This window comes from Manihot esculenta, chromosome 5 (genome assembly GCF_001659605.2).
Source record: "Manihot esculenta cultivar AM560-2 chromosome 5, M.esculenta_v8, whole genome shotgun sequence".
Taxonomy (NCBI): domain Eukaryota; kingdom Viridiplantae; phylum Streptophyta; class Magnoliopsida; order Malpighiales; family Euphorbiaceae; genus Manihot; species Manihot esculenta.
Genome location: NC_035165.2, coordinates 8,455,053 through 8,474,610, shown reverse-complemented (window position 1 = coordinate 8,474,610; position 19,558 = coordinate 8,455,053). Strand labels below are relative to the sequence as shown.

The following is a 19,558-nucleotide window of genomic DNA, read 5'->3' as shown; positions in this document are numbered from 1 at the left end:
TAACATCTAAATAATTTCCTCAGCAAACAGGACAACTGTGAAGGGTATTTCAACAGAAGTTCCGAATAGGAGAAATGGAACAGTCTAAGTCACTCCAATAGTACAAATACAACAACCAAGCTAAAAGTTCAAAAGACTCGTCAAACTTGAATATATGCAAAACTGACCAAGATAGTGTCTGCACAGTTCATTGTGGTTTTCAACAGTCAAGCATCTTGCAGAAGCAACTTGATAGGCATGTTAAATTATAAGTGGCTGATAAAGAAAAAAGTTCCATCGTTTACGTGGTCACAATGGAATGCAGTTATTTGCAATTAGTTTAGGTTGTGGCTCATAATTAGATTCAAAGATCTCGTAAGAACTATTTTAATTTACTGTTCCCAAACAAATTTATATTCTCAGAAAATTGAATGAAAGTACTATTATGTTTTGGCCTAACCTACAGAAACAATTTAATATCAAAAGTCTTAGAATAACACCTTAAGTCACTTCTAAATGTCCAAAAAAAATTTGCAAGTCCCTTTTACAAGTTTTACCAGTAGAACATGTAATAACTATACAAATCCCAAGTTTTAACTTGTTACTGACATAATCCAAAATCATACCAAGTGAAGAAGCAAAGCAACAAGTGAATGTAATAGTATGCATCTCCATTCACAGTACTTAATCAGATCCTTAATGCATTGAAATTGAAGATGGAAACGCTGCATAGCACATGATCCTTGAATAGCCACACGCACGCGCGCACACACAAAAAGGAAATCTAAAAGCATAATATAATACCACGACTTGAGCATATGTCAATAGACAGAATCCAACCTTCAATTCTCTGGCTTGTCAACTAATGCATGGACAAGGTCAATTTGAGCTCAAATAAAAAAGTTTTACAAAAAATGGTGAAGCATCTGCATTGATAGAGTTCCATAGTATCTGTCTCATGGCTTAACCTTTTGCACCACCAAGCACAGAGAAAAACTAGAACTGCCCAGGCAGGTTGTCTTTTCAACTGTACCATATATTGAACAAAAATGCACAAATTCTCTATCTAAATTAACTCCACTCCAAAATTTACTTATAAAACCTTCCTTTTCTTTCTATATTCTAAAAACCAATGAGGAAAGCGATAGTCACCATGATCCACATAAAGGAAGATTAAAAGTAAAATAAAATAATAATAAAAAAAAAACCCTGGCATCAATCAGTTCTGTAGCTCAAAGGCCATTAGTAATTACCGTTTACCAGAAGAGTAGTTCTAGAGTAAAAGTGAGAGGGAAGTCGTTCAAGTCATCTGCAAGCTTCATTTGTCGCTATAGCCTTCCACACTATTCTTTATGGTCACTCCAATGAGAAATCTGGAGTCACTCCAATGAGAAATCTGAAGTCACATGAAACGATTCAACCACTCACAGAAAGATTCAACGATCAATAACTGCCATTTGAAAAGTTAATACATCAGAATCCGTGTTAGAGGAAAAATTAAATACAGAATGTTGGTGATCTGCCGGGCGCCGGTACGCTCCTGTCGATTGCCTTCGTTGCCGTAATCGGAGTCGCAGTCGGGCGCAGCTCCCCTTTCGACGTCTAAGTTTGGTAAGCGCACCAGAAACGACGCCGCTTGCTAGTCAAGTAAAGCAGCAATGTGAGCCCAGTAACATGTCCCGACCCAATTTTCACTTTCCAAACTGCGTCAGCGTGTTACTGGGTTAAGTCATTCGATTTCAATCCATTGGTTAAGTAATATTTTTATATTATTTTATTTTTATATTTTAATTATGTATACTATTTAGTCATGGTTACTTTAATTATTCATATTATTTAACTTATATCGATATTAAATTAAATTTACTATATTATTTTTAACAGCAAATTTAAAGAATTTAATTATAAAAAATATAAATCAAGAATTTAATTATTTAATAATAGTTTTCAATTTAAATGTGCACAAAAACATTTTAGAATTTTTTTTTAAGAAATTAATAATAAAAAATACATTGCTTTGTATCAACCATTCCAAAGAAAGACATGTTAATTTATGATAGTTCTCGTGAGCTTTAAGAAGTGTGGAGTGACTGGGCTTGCAAAAGCAAGCTTCTTATTAGGTTTGATGACATGAAGATATACATTACACAATACGAAATATTTACTAATGCATGCTTAGTTATTAGGTTTGATTACATAAAGATATACATTACACAATACAAAATATTTATGAGAAATTCAATATAGTAATAAATTCTGATTTGATTTTAAATTTAGATTAAATTTAATTTTATATAAAAAGTAGTTTAAAGATAAAAAAATATTTAAAATTCTTATAAAAATATATTATTTAGAAACTGATGTGAAATTCAACATTATCACTTGAATACATTATCACTTGAATATTTTTTATTATTTTTTAAGATATTATTCTATTCGTATTAAATTAATTTATTAAATGATAAATTAAGTATTTATTTAAAGATCGAAAATTCTCAATTTTATTTAAAAAAAGTATTGATACACTTATCGCAATAAAATTATTAATATAGATGTATATCCACTAAATATTGTATAATCATTGAGTATATCACAATTGCCAAATTTAATTATTATTATTATTTTTTAATTTCGCCACCACTTTTACGAAATCAAACCTAACATTTAGTAGATTAGTTAGTAGTTAAACAAAATTCACCCTTATTATAAAACTAGAGGATGAATGACCTCACTCACTAAACATGGCATAATCAAATGTTTAAAAAGGATCACTTGTCAATTATTCATTGTTGTAATAATTGTTATACCTAATTTGATTATCTTAGCCAATGGAATCTCAAAAAGTGTTGGATTCGCCGTCCATCAAACCATGACCTTAGCTCTAATTAATCACTAGTAAATTCAAAATCAAAGGGAATTCTTTACTTGTGCCTAATCAATACATCAAAATCCTTTGTTGTCACTTCAAAATCTTATATAGTATAAGAAAAGATGTGGGCTTTGGTATCACAAATTTTCTTGATTGATTACCTGTTTGGTAAAAGGTAGAAAGTTCTTTGCCTCGTAATATGTTGCCAGTACAAGAAACAAGAAAAAGAGATGCTCCAAATCAAGCCTTATTTTTGCAAAAGGAGATATGCAATTATCAAATTTCTTTCCAAGAAAAAATCATTTTTTTATTCTTTAAAAAGAGAAACGGAGTACATGTTGAATAATAAATTCAAGATTTTTGTAGCCATGGATAGTCCATGATCCTCTTTCAACCTCAATGTTTATTCAAGATCGGATCTTATCCACGTAGTAATTCAGTTGGTCGGCCATGTCTTGAATGATACCACACGTTGAAGGCCCATCATTGATCATACTGAACAAGCCTTGTCAAGGTATAGTTGACAGATTTAAACGGTGAAGATTCTCTTTTAATACTCGGGCAAAATTAAATTTGTGGGTCCTCCTTACGGATGGCAACGAATCGAATATTTTTGAATACCCGATTCGACTGAACCCTAATAAAACAGATTTAGATAGTTATAATTGGATTTGAGATGGGTTCGAGCTTTAAAAAATAATACCCGTTGCGGGTTCGGATCAGATTTGGATTTTATGTACATAGTACCCATTATCCGAACCCGTTTATATAAATAATTAATTTAATATAAAAAATATATTTTACAATAATATTTATAAATTTTTTTTATATATTTTTATTTAAAAATTTAAATTTAAATATTATTTAAAAATATTAAATGTTTTAAATGAAAATTATTAATAAAAAATATTTTTTATATAAATTATTAATTAAAATATATAAGATTAAACGGATTCGAATTTTATTCGGATAATAATAATTGGGTTTAGAACGGATTCGGATAGTTTAAATTAATTTTTAATTGGATTCAAAACGAGTTCAGATATTACTAATATAAATCGGATTTGAATTCGAATAATTTAATTTTTACGATACCTACCGTTTGCATTCTAGTAAATTTCAGATTATGCTTCATTGACTTAAATTGTAGGGAAAATAACAGAAATTAAGAAATGAAAGAATAAATTTTATTTTATTTTATAAGCTATTTTGATTGGCTGCCTCTATTTTCAATAAATTTTTCAAAACATATTTTACTACTTAATAAATTTTAATATTTTAAAAATAAATATAATTAAAAAATGAATAAAAAAATTATTTTATTTTAATATACGGCAAAAAAAATTATAGAACAAAAAAAATATAAATGTATTTTATATAAAACACTAAAAATTAGTTTACTTATAAAAAATAGATTTTTATTTTCTATTTTCTCATTTTTAGAAAAGTCCTCATTTTATATAAAAAAAGTAGAAAATATGTTCACTTGTTAAATGTTAGAAACCTTTCTCAGTTCAAATTAATAAAGGAATATTCATAACATTCCTAATTAAATAAATTATTAAAAAAATAGTTGAAAACTTGATTATTTTATTCTTTTAATTTTTTTTACTTCGTACTTATTTTATAACAAGAAAATTAATTTTATAATTATAAATAAATATTTTATAGATAATTATTTAATTTTAGCTATGAAAGATATTATGATATAATTTTTTTATATAAAAATTATTATATTTCATTTATAAAACATTTAAAACATTTATCGTAAAAGGAATAATGAAAAACAATTTACATGTAAAATTAAAAAAAAAACTACATGTGAAAATTTTGACACATACAAATATGCAATTTTATTTTTATAATTCTTTTTCAAAATCTATTTCAATTAAGGTTTCGTTTATTTTATAAAAAATATTTTTTTAAAAATATATTTTTCACATTTTTTAAATTTAAGATTTTAAAAAAATTAATTAATGAAAATATTTTTTTTGATAAAAAAAATTAAATTATTTTCTCCTAAGAATATCACCTAAACAGAAATTTTGGAGATTAGCCTTTGATTTCTGTCGGTGATTTACCAAGTCAGCTATTTTTTTTTAATTGTCTTCGATTATTATGTTTACTACTATAAAATTCACATTAATTTGACGCTTGGTTCATTTCATGGATTTTTACTAAAAAAAAAAAATTCCACATTTGAAGACATTTAAAAAATATAATTAATTAAAACAATTTAAATTAAAAAAATGATTTTCTCAATTCAAAATATTAAAATATTTTTTAAAAAATTTTGATAACTTTTATTGAATTGTGAATCTATTAAAATAAATCACTGATATATTATTTTTCTAAATGAAAATAAAAATTAAAATAGATTGACATTTAATTAAATTATAATTGAGTATCAGTTTAATTAATCCTTTCGTAGCTTATTTGAGTTTAGTCTTATTTTTTTTTTTAAATTTTACGAATTAAAATATTAATTTTTTATTATTATAAACGTTAAAAAATATAAAAATATATTTTAAAAAAAATTCCATGAAACATTCTAAGGGTAAGTTAGTATTTCCCATCTTAGTCAATAAATAGTTAACATGATCTAATCCCTCTCCTATCTATCTTCCTATTATTGAAGTTTGATTAGCTTTTTTAAATTAATAAAATTGAAATGATTGTCGATCTTTTACGAAACATAGATAATAAATTTCATATTAATACTACTATAAAAAATATGTTTATTCAATGAAAAAACTTTAAAAATTTCTGAGATTTGATTCTCATTGGTCCGAATATATTGAAAACGAAGGAAAATTCCAAGAAAGAAAAAGGTCGTTTTGGTCCCATCCAAAGATTTGTCTGGGACTTCCAAATCTCTTCGTTCTCTTTCTCCTGTTTCCAGTCACTGTTTTGAAATTTCCTTCGCACCGTGATGTGCTTTTTTTTTCCCACAGTGTTTTACTATCAATGAAAATATTAAAAATGATAAAATAACCTAATCAATCCCTTATTATTATTATTATAAAATCATAATTAAGATTTTTCAGCACTTAGAATTTGTTTAGTTAGAGTAATTTTGGTAAGAGAAGTTCAAATATTCAGAAAATATGAAACGTGAGATGTATAATACTTCTCCACTGTAAAGAAAATAAATTTCTCTCTCCAATCTAAATTTCAATCTCCAGTGTTTTACCTATTTCTCATGCTATCGGTTCAGATTCTTTCTCTATCATCTTCATATTCGGATTCATTTGACCTCCGATCAACTCCCTTGTCTTCTCCGATCAATTGCTCGGTTACATCTTCAATATTTATTGAAAACTTGTCAAGCACTAATATATTTTGAATAATTCTTTTTTTTTTTAAATATTTATACACTTGACCCAGCTAATTAAATTTCGCTATACACGATAGCATGTGCCCAGATATTGGGGTTTCTTCCTATGCCTTTTTCACATCGATTTGGAGATCGCATTGACACCAAAGTGGATTTCAGAATCTCAGCGTTATTAAGGCCTTATATTTTAAATAATTAATAAATAAAGGAGATTTCTTAGAGAGAGAAAGCAAAGATTTGATTTTGAGAGAAAGAGAGAGTAAGGGACGCCTGTAGACACTGAGAGACAGCTACTCATCGTATAAAAGCCAAGGCTCCCACCATACAACACACCTGTTTCAGTTTTTGCTTCTGCCTCCTGCGAGAGTTACAGAAGCTGACGGTCCTCTCTTTTCTGCTATGGCTACAAACGGCGTCGCTTCCATGCATTGGAGGTCGGAGAAGATAGGTGGCTTTGATCTCTCACCTTCTGTTGATGAACAAGTACACGTTTTAGCAGTGGATGATAGTCTTGTTGATCGCAAAGTCATTGAACATCTGCTCAAAATCTCATGTTGCAAAGGTTCGTCTCTTGAATATTTCTGCTTAAGAATCACAACTTCCTTTTTCTTTTCCTTTTAGGTAATGGAGTTCTGAGTGAAATTTGTGTTGCAGTGACTGCAGTGGATAGTGGAATTAGAGCTCTGCAATTCCTGGGATTAGATGAAGGGAAGGGCTCCTCTGTTGGTCTCGATGTGAGTGAACTGAACATCTATTTATTTTTCACCTAATTGAGCTCAGTTGTGTATTCTTATTTTATCCTCCTATCTATTCTCCTCATCTGATTGCTGAATGTTAAATGGTTTCAGGACTTGAAGGTGGATCTGATTATCACAGACTACTGCATGCCTGGAATGACTGGTTACGAGTTGCTCAAGAAAATCAAGGTATCAACACTCATCCATTTCTCTGTTTTTAAACGGAATTCTCGAGAGAATTGTTTGCAGAATTTAATTGCTGATGTGTGCAAAACAGGAATCGTCCACTTTCAGAGAAATTCCGGTAGTGATAATGTCATCGGAGAACGTCATGGCTCGAATAGACAGGTATGCAATCAATTCACTCATAGTTTATATCTGCCTAAAACTCAAAATCCTTGGAGATTGGATTTAATCATTTTGTTTATAGTTTAACAGGTGTTTGGAGGAAGGAGCGCAGGACTTTATAGTAAAACCGGTGAAATTATCAGACGTGAAACGATTAAGAGATTACATGAGCGCCGGGGAGTTCAGAATGAAGAGCCAACAAATAGGCAACAATAACAGTAACAGCAATAAGAGGAAGTTAAGAGAGAGTTGTGATCTATCTTCATCGCCACCGTCCATCTCATTTTCATCATCACCAACATCGCCTTCACCGTCACCATCACCGTCATCACTATCTTCTCCATCGTCTCCATTGCCGGGTCTACCACCGTCACCACCATCACCGCCGATTCTGTCATATTCGGCGCCTTGTTCTCCCACTTCGTTAGATTCGCCCACCAGACGGCTGAAAATGAGCATCTCAGAGTAGATCCTTTATTGCCCCTTCCAACGCCACTATTTTTATTTACTCTACAAATTAGGGGGGAAAACCATTACAAATGTCAGCAGTTCTCCGTTAGCTTAACGGTCTTTGTTGTTCTTTTGCTCTTGCCTTTTCTGGAGGCATTTGTTTATGTTGTTGATTAGTACAATATTAAATTGAATACTCAATTAATCAGCTAATCATAATCATGAAGATGAATGAAGTGGATATTCTGGAAAGCAAACTGGGAATGGAAACTGATGGCTTGGTTCTTTTTGCCATTTATGATGTGGACGACGAAAGGCAAATATAAAATGGGGTTGTTCTTGGGCAGGTGGCGACATTGTGGGGATTGGGGTTAGAGATATTGCATGATATTGTCTGCTAGAAGGAATATTTGGAATGAGATTGTGATTGTGAATGATTTGTGGAGACGTTGGCTTCACAAGGCTCTGGGTGGTGTGGGGTGAAACTGCAGTATTTGTCTGGTTGTCTCTTAAAAGAGCAGGATGCTTAGCCTATACTCCTGCTACCGAGGGAACAATGGCCCAATACACCCTCCTGACATAATCTGGGCTTGTGCGTTGGACCCTGCATGAGAGACTGAGAAGAAGGATATGGAAAGAAATTAAAGGTTGTTTGATTAGGGTAATTTAGTTAGTAAATTTTAAACTTTTAGAAAGTGTGAAAAATATTTTTATTTTAGTTGGTATTTTTTATTTAATTTTATGAAAAATTAAGAGTTTTTCTTTTTAGCAGTGGTAGTGAAGTAACTTTTATTTCTCTCGATTAATTAAATTATTTTTTAAAATAATTTTTCAATAAATAACATATCTGAACCGAATAAAATTTAATTAACATTAATATATTTTAGTTCATAAATAAAGATTTTATTTCAATGCATTAAAAAATATTGAAAAGTAAAAAATATGTACATATCATAGTATATTAATGTATTTTGATAATATAAAGCAGATATTTAATGAGTAAATATTAGGTTAATAAAATTAATTTAGTATTCTAAATTGTTAAATTTCAATTTTAAAATCCTTCAAAAAAAATTTTTCAATTTTAGTTAGAATTAAATTGATTTAATGTACTTCTTAAAAAATATAATGGGAAAAAGGTCTCAATTATTTTGCTGAATTATTGTAGTATAATTTTCATTATTATTATATGTATTTGCATACCGCATTAGGGTTATTTTATTTTATTCATTTTATGTTTTTTAGAAATGTTTTGGAGATCACAAACATTAACCAACTTCGTTAACATACAGGGTAGGTATTTGTGCAAGGAGTATTCAATTTAAACTAAAAAATTGATAGAATCGAATTAATTTAAAATTTTAATTTAATTTTTTATTTATTTTAATTCAGTTGGGTTTAATTTTTAATTTTAAAAAATTTTAATTATTTTAATTCAGTTTAATTTTAATCTGAAAAAATAAAAAAAATTAAATCGAACCGATTAGTGATAATAATATATTATTTTAAATAATACTGAGAGATTATATCATAATAAAAGTTAAAATATTTTAATTATATTTTAAAAATTAAAAATAAAGTGTAAAAAATAAAAAAGTTTATTAAAAATATAAATTGATCAAATCAAATTGAATCAGATCGGTTCGATTCGATTTAATTTTTAATAAAAATCAATTCGATTCGATTTTTATAAATATCAAAGTTTCAATTTTTAATTTATTCGATTCGGTTTAAAACATAACAACATATAATAATAAGATTATGGAAAACTTAATTTAAAATCAAATATGTTATTTTTTTATCAAGGGAGAATTTTATGAATAAATATACTTACATAACTAATTAAAACATTTTATGTTTCTATTCTAACAATACGGTTTTATATATTATAATTAAGGAGAAATTATTGAGTGTAACTAGATTAGAATGAATTCCCATACTCATGCTGATAAAGGAGCATGTGATTGGAGGGTTATAGAATTTGCCATGATTAAGAGTCAATAATTAAAACTTCATTCATTAAATATTTGAACTTGAAGAGGTTAAGTTCTATGTATCAAAATATCAGGTCATGGAAAATTTTTAGATATATTTGATTTATCATAATTTAATATAAATAAATGTAAATTTTATGTATTTTTTTAATAAAAAAATCTACATTCATATGTTTTGGATTAATGTGGATTAAGTCTAAATAATTTTTTTTTAAATAAGTCAAATGTCTTACAAATATAATTTAGGATAATTTATAATCAACTCTTAGAATTTTGATAAAATCTATAAATTAGTCCCCATTGAAAGTTTATATAATAATTAATAAAATTTATTATTTAATTGTTAAAAAAATTATTGATTAATCAATTTTAAAAAATACGTTCAAATTTCATAAAATTTTTTACTAATTAATCTAGTTGAATATTTTACTATTTAATTCATACGATATAAATTTCTTTTTTCAATTTTATGAAAATATCTATCATTTAAGAATATTTTAAATTTTTATACAATATTTAATGGATAGACTAATTAATAAATTTTTTAAAATTTTAAAAATATTTTAATATATTTTTAAAATTAAAAAATTAAATAATAAATTTTTTTTATATTACGTAATCACATAATAATTCTTTCTAATAATTAAATTATTTAAATCTCAAAATATGTTAAAAAAATTGGTCTTACTACTCTTAGAAACAAGATAAATTTACCATTAATTTATCTTGTCGTGTATCGGATCTCTCTTTTTGGGTTCACTCCTCTGAATCTTTGATCGAAATGAAAATTTTAATTTCCCTGAAATATTTGATACCCAAAAAGATTTTAATGGACAAAGAAGAAATTTACTGCAAAATTCCTTCTCATTCTACCACCATCACAATTTCTAGCTTTCGTGAGGGGCGATGGATAAAGACATGGGCATTGAAAACCAAAATAAATTCCTTCCTTTGGTCATTGATTGTCACAGCTTGTGCACGCAACCACTGTTCAACCCTCTGCTCTCTTGGCATTTGGTTACACAGTTAATTACTAACTCCCCCACAATATCTTTCATTTAACATTTATTCACTCAAACTAATGAAAGTAAATAATAGCTTTAATTTTTTTAAAAAAATTATAATAATTTATCTAGAATATCTCTTTAAATATATATGTTTTTCGCATATTAATATTAAATGACATAAAAATTAATGAGAGTATATATAAAAAATAAAAATTAATATTATCTTAAATTTTTTAGAGTGACAGATAATTTAAAATAAATAAAAAAAAATTCTCTAGCTACATTCTAGCATTAAGTGGAAGCACGCAATTTCCATGGAAGCTAGTTGATGGATTGTTTTGTTTAGTCAAAGCGGTAACTCATGCAGTGACAACTCTTTGAATTTTTTGGGTCGCAATTTCTCTGTTTAGGCATCTGGCTGATCATGGATGAACTAGTTTTTATAGTTTCTTTTGCTTTATTGATTCTTCTTCTTCCTGTGGTCATTGAAGCATCAACCAGGATTGGAATACCCAGAAAATCCGAACCAGTGATAAACGACATAAAAGACAAATCGTATGAACCTTTTTTGGGTAAATCCAACGTGAGTGCCTTTACTAAGCGCCTCATATATCTAAGGCCTTCTGGCTTTGGATGAATTCCTTGTTGAGCAAAGGCTTCAAGTCTCCACCTCCGCCTCTGCCTCCGGTGCTTGATAATGATCAGTTTTTGTAAGTTGATGGTAGTCTTAAGGGTGTGATTGTTGATGAGAATGGATTGGAAGTGATTTCTTAGAGAAAACTTCAAGAGGAAATTGACAAGAATGGCAGTTCTCAAAAAGAAGCGGCAGAAGAAGAAGAAGATGGTGACGGCGAGAAGGTTCCAGCAAGAAATGGGCGGTCGCTGTAACTTTAAGCATACAAGAAATTCTTATTCGAGTGTAATCATCCGTTTCGGAGAACAATAAAGTTGTCCTGAAATTGGTAGTCCTGAAAGATTTTTACGGCCCGCAACAGTAATCCTCAATCTAAGAAGGCAATGCAGGCCATTCAAAAATCAAATTTAATAAGTCAAACATCGAATCTTTCTCATCTCCCTCCACAACCATCACCTGCGCCACCACCTGCAACGGCAATTCCGGCTAAACAAGCGCCTGCACCACCACCTCCTCCTCCTCCTCCTCCAATCCCAGCAAAGTAAAATTAATTCAAGACCACCTCCACCTCCGTTCCCATATTCCCAATTTCCCATCCCATATTCCCACAAATTAACATCAAATTACACAAACAAAAAATATTTGATTGTGACGTTTAAACAATCAATGGAGAGACAGACCCTGAAAGTCGAAGTCGCCTTTGAATGATGTTAATCAACTACAAGAAAAATTCCTCCTTATGCTCACTCTCATTCCAAGCCCCCTACACAAATTTCAGGCAATCTCAAGTTCTGATACTTGTGCATCAGAAGTTAAAATTGATCTGCTGTGCACAGAAAATAGCAATACCAACAGGAATCATTGTGTTTACAAGACAAACAAAACTTAATGCCCTTGAAAATAAATGGTTTCCATCAATTACAAGGTCCATTACATTTCTATTCTTGCATAACAAATTCTCTGGTACATGCACCAGGGGAAGCAGGGATGCTGCATATCATCCCAACCTCTGTCCTCGCACATGCCCTATCTACATAACATGCTCGGTGATATGCCCGTTTTCTTTTTCGTCTCGTAGCAACTCGGTATATAGATGGTGATTAATCAGTGGCATTTTTTCTATTTTCCTGGTATGACTACCTAAGTGGAACAACAGTTCTTCCATATATATATATTGTCCTTGCCCATACATGCAGCTTCCGCAGCAGGTGTAAACCAAAGCAGGTGGTACACCAACTGCTGTTCGCTTAATCTTGGATTCTCAGAAGACAATAAATGATTCTATATCCCAAGTGTCTTGGAACCCTCCTGCATGTACCATCATTTATCACTTGCATATTTAGAAGATTTCTTTTAAAAGCATATAGTAATAACAATAATCAATAATAATAACATCAATACAAATAACTCATCCTCTTTATCTAATTATCAAGGTTGCTATCAGAACTCGGCTAACAGCTATTAGTCATGAAAGATTCGCTAGCAGTAATATGATATCATTGAAAGAAATTTAGGGAAGAATCAGCAAATGGTCAAGCACGGATTCCTACTCCTCCAGTCCTAAAAGGAAAAAAGTTTTACCCCCATCCACTAACACTTGGAGGTTCATTTGCCCTTGGCTTAAACAACATAACCCCTCACCTTGACATTACTGGGATCTAAACGTTTCACCTTAAATATTAGACCATTCTATCCATTACTCGAAATCCATAAAACAGACTTGTCTTGAAATTACACATTGAATCAATTCTTTCATTTCCAATAATAGATGGATATGGCATACCTTATCTAAAGGGCCTTTTGACACTTTTTGTTCCCGATAAAAAACTGGCATGGGTGTGGCTTTGAAATTAAGGCTCTGCCTTAACTTTTCAGTCTTCACCTCTTTTTCCTGCTGTAATCAACAAAAAATTTCAAAACATGCCAATCATTTCATCAAACCATATGAATTCGTCTATGATCCAGTGATAGTAGCATATACGGAACATCCAATCACCCAAGCAAACCCTAACCGGAAATATAATAATATACACGTGCATTTGTAAACTTTCGTGTTTGGACCATATTGACATGGCCTTACTAATGGAAAATGTGGGAATGTTGAAGCATACCTTTGATTTTGTTTGATCGCGTGTACTCTCAGCCTCTTTTGCTTTTGATTTATCTTCCAGTTTCTTAGAAAACTGAAACAAATTGTAAAGGTGATCCAAAATTTAAATCAATGATGGAAAATGACCTAGTATCTTCAAATTATCTGAAAAGTCTTTATGTCTATCAGAAACAGGGTCAATGATTACCTCTTTCCTTCTCCCTGCCCTTTCATCGCTTTTCAAGCCAAAAGAAGATGGGGCTGCTTTAGCAGTTTTTTTATCCATATTAGCTGCTTTGAAAGACCTAAAAAGGAAAACTTTCAATGTAACTCTTAACTTTACAGAAAAGGAAATCAGGAAAATTCTTTTGGTGTTGGCATTAGCTTAGCGGCAGGGGCAATACAAAAAAATTTTGACTCAATTAAACAGACCTAGAAGTTGCACGAAACACTTTGCGAATTGCTACATAACTATTCATGATTTATGCAATGCTGGAATGACAAAATATCCATAAATGGGTATAGATAAAAAGAATATTGCCACAATACCTTCAATCATCATGGATTTTAAAAAGGAGGAAATATCAATTGAGGGAGAGAGTAGTTGAGATTATCTATTCTATAATTGATCACTCAGTCTAGAATACTAAAAGCTGCCTAATTGGTACTGGTGACCTAAAACAGATATAAAGTAAATAATCAGACTGACAAGAAGGTAAATGTTTATAAATGAAAATTGTTTAACAATCAAACAAAAATCAACATGCATAATTCCTAAAAAAGATTAAATATATTCTCTACTAACTCGTAGGGGATTTTTAACATTCAATTCCTTCTATCTTCTGTTGTTAAATAACGAAATAACTTAAACTTCAAAGCCAGATAAAATGAACTTGTCCACATGCATAAACAAATGTAACATCAATGCACAAGTATAATATTCAAGAAATACAACTATTGCATAACTGCACAAGTCCATGTAAGCAATGGTATTTGCATTCAAACAAAGTAAGAGAATCCAAGAAATTACCCTGCATACTCTTTTCGAGGAGTCACAGAATTGGAAACTTTAACTTCTGTCCCCTTTGTGGGCACCTGCCAAAGCAAAATGAGATTTGACATTAACAGGTCAAACATGACTAGTTATGCAGTAGAATCAAAAGGTTCCTTCCTATGGTAAACCTAATCAAATATCAAACCTGCTTTGCTTCCAAATATCTCCCTTCAGCGGAAGCCTTCAACTGGTTGAAGTTGTTTTGGAACGTCTTGAATGCTCTTTTGACAATGTCCTTATCCTTCATTTTCTCCATAATTAATGATTTCCGGTTAGTTGTCATGGGAGTTGATGCATGAGCAGGTGGATCAGATTTTGGAGCATCCAAACTAAGAGACAAGTGAAAGGATTTCGGAGCCACTTTCTTTCTTTCTCCTATGGAAGGACTTTTACTCTTTGGTAAGGATGAACCAGTTACTTTCTTTATTGAAGGCCGTGATGTGGATAATGTGCCAGAACTTGGCATTGTCTTTGGGGCCTTCGGTGTGGAAATCTGGGGTGATTTAGCTACAGGTGATGCTGGTTTCTTCTTTATCCTTGCCATATCCCTAATCTTGCTCATTGGAGAAGTCTAAATGGAAAGCAACAAAATTTATGAGACACCATTATTAGAAAAGAACCAATATTTCAAGAGATGCAGAGAGCAAATTTAACAGTGAGAAATTTCTCTACAAGAAAAAATGAGTTTATAGTGAAATTGCTCACCTTTTGAGACTCCTTCAAGTGATCTAGCTTCCCATTTTCCTCTTTAGTTACAGGAATTCTTTCTGTTTCTTTGTCCAACTTCTTTGGCGAGTCCTTTATTTCCTGAGACTCTGTGTCCAAAGTTTCCTCTTCTTTAACTAAAGCAACTTCTTCTTCTGGCTTGTTTAATGTGGGGCCATCTAGTCTGATAGTTGGTTCTTCTTCCACACTTTCAATTGATGAACCTTGAACTTCCGCATTGATTGCAGCATCTTCATCAACGACACCAACATGGCCAGAACCCAACACACTATCCAATTTAGTTTCTTGTCCAGTCCCTTCAGCAGAAGTTTGGCCATTGGCTATATGAGATTCAGAATCTGTCCCACAAGAATTTCCAGTGGGATCTCCACCATTTTGATCTTTTGATCCTAGTGAGTCATGTTCCATTTGCTTCTCCTGATCCATCTGCTCAGCCTTTCTGGCAGCAATCTTTTTGTAATGGGCTTCAAAGTAAGCCTTTTTCTCAGCTACAGATCCAGGTGTGGCACACTTCTCCACTTCCTCCATGTACTTATTCTGTGAGAAAGATGACCATTTCTCCCAAGACAATGAATCATTCTCAAATCTACCAAAAGAAACCGACACTTCAAGGGCACGATCTGAAGCAGCTGTCTCCCCCATCTGTTCATGTAACACATAAAACCAAACCCAAGCCATAAACAGAATGACACCTCATAATTTCACAAACAGCATGGGAATCTTGCAATCATGTATCAAGATCAATCAACGATCGATTTCAGAACAGAGCAAATTCAAGAAAACAATAAAGGGAAATCAAACTTTAAAACAAATGGGCCACTTTTTACATACCAAATAACAAATAATAAGAGTACCTTATCTTCATTATTTGAGGCAGCCATTATTGATTCACCAATTAACACTCAACAGAAGAGAGCTTATTCACCACAGAGCTACCACAGAAGAACACAAACTGGGCACGCCTGTGGCCTGTAATTAGCATTATCATGAATCCATTGAATCCCAGCTACAATGATTAAGAGTAAGATATTCACAAAGGAGACAAAAAGAAGACCTGAAAAAACGCAAGCGGTGAACAAGAAAAAGCATGAATGGGCATGTGATTGTGTTTCATAGTAAAGAGACCCGTCTAATCTCTCTCCCTCTCTCTCTCTCTCCCTCCCCTAAATTTTCTCCTAAATCTCTTTTATCACTACGCCTTTTCACAGTAATAGGCGCCCTTGTCTGTTTCTGGTACTTGTGGAAGCTACCAAATCATAAATCCAATCATCAAGACAAAACAATTACCTTAAAAGAGATAGAGAGAGAACATGCATAATCAAAAAGTACAAACAATAACCCATTTAATTATTTTTCTTAAAACGATTTAGCTTTTTGTTTCCATAATTTTTTCTAGCGAAACAAAACTGAAAAAAAAAAAAAAAATCAAACATTTGAGACTTCCCTTTAATTCATGAGTAAAAAACTCAACTTTGAAAAGGAAAAACACAAAAAGATCAAATATTTACATGGAAATTAAAGATTAGTTAGCACAATTAATGGGTTATTGAAGAAAATGTGGAATCGATTGGACAGAGATATCACAACTAAGTAGTAAAACAATAATTAATTGAAATTCATCCATCATCATTACCTTTTAGAATTGAGATTTCTCTTTATAATCAATCCATAATCAATACAAAAGGCGACGAAGGGTGATCAGATCAGACGGGAATGGAAGGCCCACCATGGAAAAGTAGGATTAGTACAGTGAAGAGCGATGGAGATGAGAGTGAGAGTCAAGCAAGGTACAGACAAGTCTCGCGTATATTAAAATATCATCTAACCATTGCCAGGCTGCCAGGTTAGGACAACTTATGGCCCCACCCACCACCGAATTCTTTAATTATTTCTTCTAACGGAAAAATATCATCTCCCCAAACGAATGTCCAAAATTGGAGATTCACCGTGTCGTTTCATTCTGATTTACAATGTCGTTTAGAAACTATTATGTATTAAAGTATTTTAAAAAATAATTAAAATATATATATTTTAAAATTTTAAATGAGTTGAATGTATAATCACATGATATCCTATAAAATATTATTTAAAATACACATGTAAATTAATTATGTTCGTTTTCTTTAATTTTTTAATTATTTAGAAAAATTCTTTTATATTTTTTATTAAGAGAATTTATAATTTAATTTTTAAATATTATTATTATTAATAAATTCATTTTTATATTTTTAAAAATTTATTAAAAGTTTTATTTTTTTATTATTTACAATGGAGATGAAATTTTTTTTACTGTTTACAATGTAGTACTTCTGTTTAATTTTCTTGATTTTACAGTTAAAAGGGATTGAGAAATTTTTTAAATTCTAAAACTGACCCTATAAAGACTAAAGAAGCATCATTTTCCATATTTTCCTTCTAACCAAACAGACTCTTGATATTTTCTCTCTTTTCTCTTTTCTTATAGAGCATCAATTTTCTTTAATTTCAGCAACAATTTCCCCAACTAGTTTAATCAATATGCTTTAAATACTCAATCTTTTTGGTTTAGAACTCCATCATTCTCTCCTATAAGCAAAATCAAAAGGTATATTTCAATTCTTCATACCTAACCATCCCTTATTCTAAACAAAAGGATTAAAAATTTCTTCACCATTTGTCCAATGGAGAATTCTCAATAATACTCAAAATTGCAACTCAAATGAATCCTTTTCCATATTAGATGAGAAGTCAAAAGATGAAAGGAAATTACTAAATCTTGGAAAAACTTACTATCCAAGACCTCAACTCTTTTTTTTTTTTTTTGGGATTCTTGCTGATAAACACATTTAGATATTTTTTTGTTCAAGCCTTCAATTGATGTGCCCATGATGAAAGCGCGTAGCAAGTGTTCGATAAAATGCCTAATGGAGCTGCTGTATTTTTCATTTACCTTGTGCTCTCTTTTTTTGGCCTTTTTGACAGAGAAAGAGAGGAAACGTTGAGGAGGAAACATCATTAATAATATAAAATGTGATAGAGATGAATTTTCTAGAGGAATTGATCGCGATAGAGGTAAAATTTTATGATAGTTTTGTTGTTTGCTTAAATTTATATAGGGTTGCTTCCTAATATTACAATTAAGTAGAGTATTTTTCTCCCTGAACCTATTTTAAAAAAAAAAAACTATGAGAAAAGGATGAAATGGGGCAGGTCCAATGAGCTTATAGAGGAAGGAATTATTTAAATAGTACCAGGTAGTTACCTGAGAAACCAAATGTTTTTGCTTTTAAGGCAACCTTAATGCTATCACCATGTTCATGCAATACAATCAAAATCACTACCCACATAATATAAAAACATTGACTTTAATAATACTTCTCTGTTTGACTGGTTATTTAAAAGAAAATAACATGACAATTTTTAAAAAATAATAATTGAAGAAAGACAGGTGTTTTATGATTGATTGTTCTTCCCTTTCTCTTTGGATAAAGTAGGAGTGGAAGAGTGTTTTGCCATTTAAATGGTAATTTAATAAAAAAAATGCAAACTTCCTTAGTTTTTAAGAAAATTGATTCTTTTTATATTTTTTCTATTATTAATCATGTGGGCTCAGCCAGCTAAAATCACTAATTCACTTAACTTGCCTTTGGTGTTTTATCCTCAATACTCTTAAGCTACTCAATATCCTACTCATATTATCATCCTACTAAACATCACTATCAAGTATCTACCATCTACTATATTAAACACAATACATATTTTATTATAGGAAAAAAATAATATTTAATTGATATGGTACAAAAAAATTCACTAATTAATTTTTTATAAATTTTAATTAATAAATGTTAAAAAAAATTTAAAATATGGTCGAAGGAACTAATTAATTTTTTTTTAAATTGAAAACTGAAATTGAAGATTAAAATCTAAAATTTTTTAGATTTATTCAGATGCACTTACCATTAAGTTAAGCGTGTGAGTGTAGAAAATTGAAAAATCAATTAATAAAATTTTTATATTATTATGATTAAAGGTTGATATTATTATGATTAAAAGGTATAACACTTAATATTTAAAATTGATAAAAAGATTGATTAGTAGATTTTTTAATATTTTAGATATATTTTATTATATTTTTTAAAATTAAAAGATTAATTAGTAAATTTGTTTATATATTTTTTTAAAAGGAATTTGATTATACCAAAATTAGCTATAAATTGGATTACTGTCTTAGCTTGATACAAAACTCTCTCTTTCGTTTTCTACTATGGGCTTCGATGTCACAACTTTTGCTAATTTACAAGGAATAAATACCTTGGGCCTTTTCCTGGCGCGCTTGATTCCGGTTTCGGAAGCAA

General features: G+C 30.4%; 2 protein-coding genes and 1 long non-coding RNA gene across 7 annotated transcripts; 1 reads left to right on the top strand and 2 right to left on the bottom strand.

Annotated features, from left to right (window-relative positions):
* Window positions 1–762: 762 nt before the first annotated feature.
* LOC110616297 lies at window positions 763–1,680 on the bottom strand. Its single transcript, XR_002488182.2, has 2 exons — window positions 1,485–1,680; window positions 763–1,375 (listed from the first exon to the last, which is right to left on the bottom strand). It is a non-coding gene; the product is annotated as an uncharacterized LOC110616297 (long non-coding RNA).
* A 4,739-nt stretch (window positions 1,681–6,419) lies between these two features.
* On the top strand, window positions 6,420–7,933 carry LOC110616296 (two-component response regulator ARR5). The gene is made up of 5 exons (XM_021758678.2): window positions 6,420–6,747; window positions 6,840–6,919; window positions 7,034–7,111; window positions 7,200–7,270; window positions 7,361–7,933. The coding sequence occupies exons 1-5, from the start codon at window positions 6,585–6,587 to the stop codon at window positions 7,737–7,739; spliced, it is 771 nt and encodes a 256-aa protein (XP_021614370.1). The 5' UTR covers window positions 6,420–6,584; the 3' UTR covers window positions 7,740–7,933.
* A 4,288-nt stretch (window positions 7,934–12,221) lies between these two features.
* LOC110615550 (protein WVD2-like 7) lies at window positions 12,222–17,004 on the bottom strand. Of its 5 annotated transcripts, none has more exons than XM_021757463.2 (9): window positions 16,858–17,004; window positions 16,079–16,193; window positions 15,204–15,866; window positions 14,644–15,069; window positions 14,475–14,539; window positions 13,653–13,749; window positions 13,467–13,538; window positions 13,139–13,249; window positions 12,222–12,663 (listed from the first exon to the last, which is right to left on the bottom strand). In XM_021757463.2, the coding sequence occupies exons 2-9, from the start codon at window positions 16,103–16,105 to the stop codon at window positions 12,637–12,639; spliced, it is 1,488 nt and encodes a 495-aa protein (XP_021613155.1). In that variant the 5' UTR covers window positions 16,106–16,193; window positions 16,858–17,004; the 3' UTR covers window positions 12,222–12,636. The 5 variants fall into 5 exon arrangements, with proteins under 5 accessions (XP_021613155.1, XP_021613152.1, XP_021613157.1 ...); XM_021757460.2 differs by lacking the exon at window positions 16,858–17,004 and adding an exon at window positions 16,279–16,634; XM_021757465.2 differs by lacking the exon at window positions 16,079–16,193 and having other exon boundaries at window positions 16,858–16,986.
* Window positions 17,005–19,558: the final 2,554 nt, after the last annotated feature.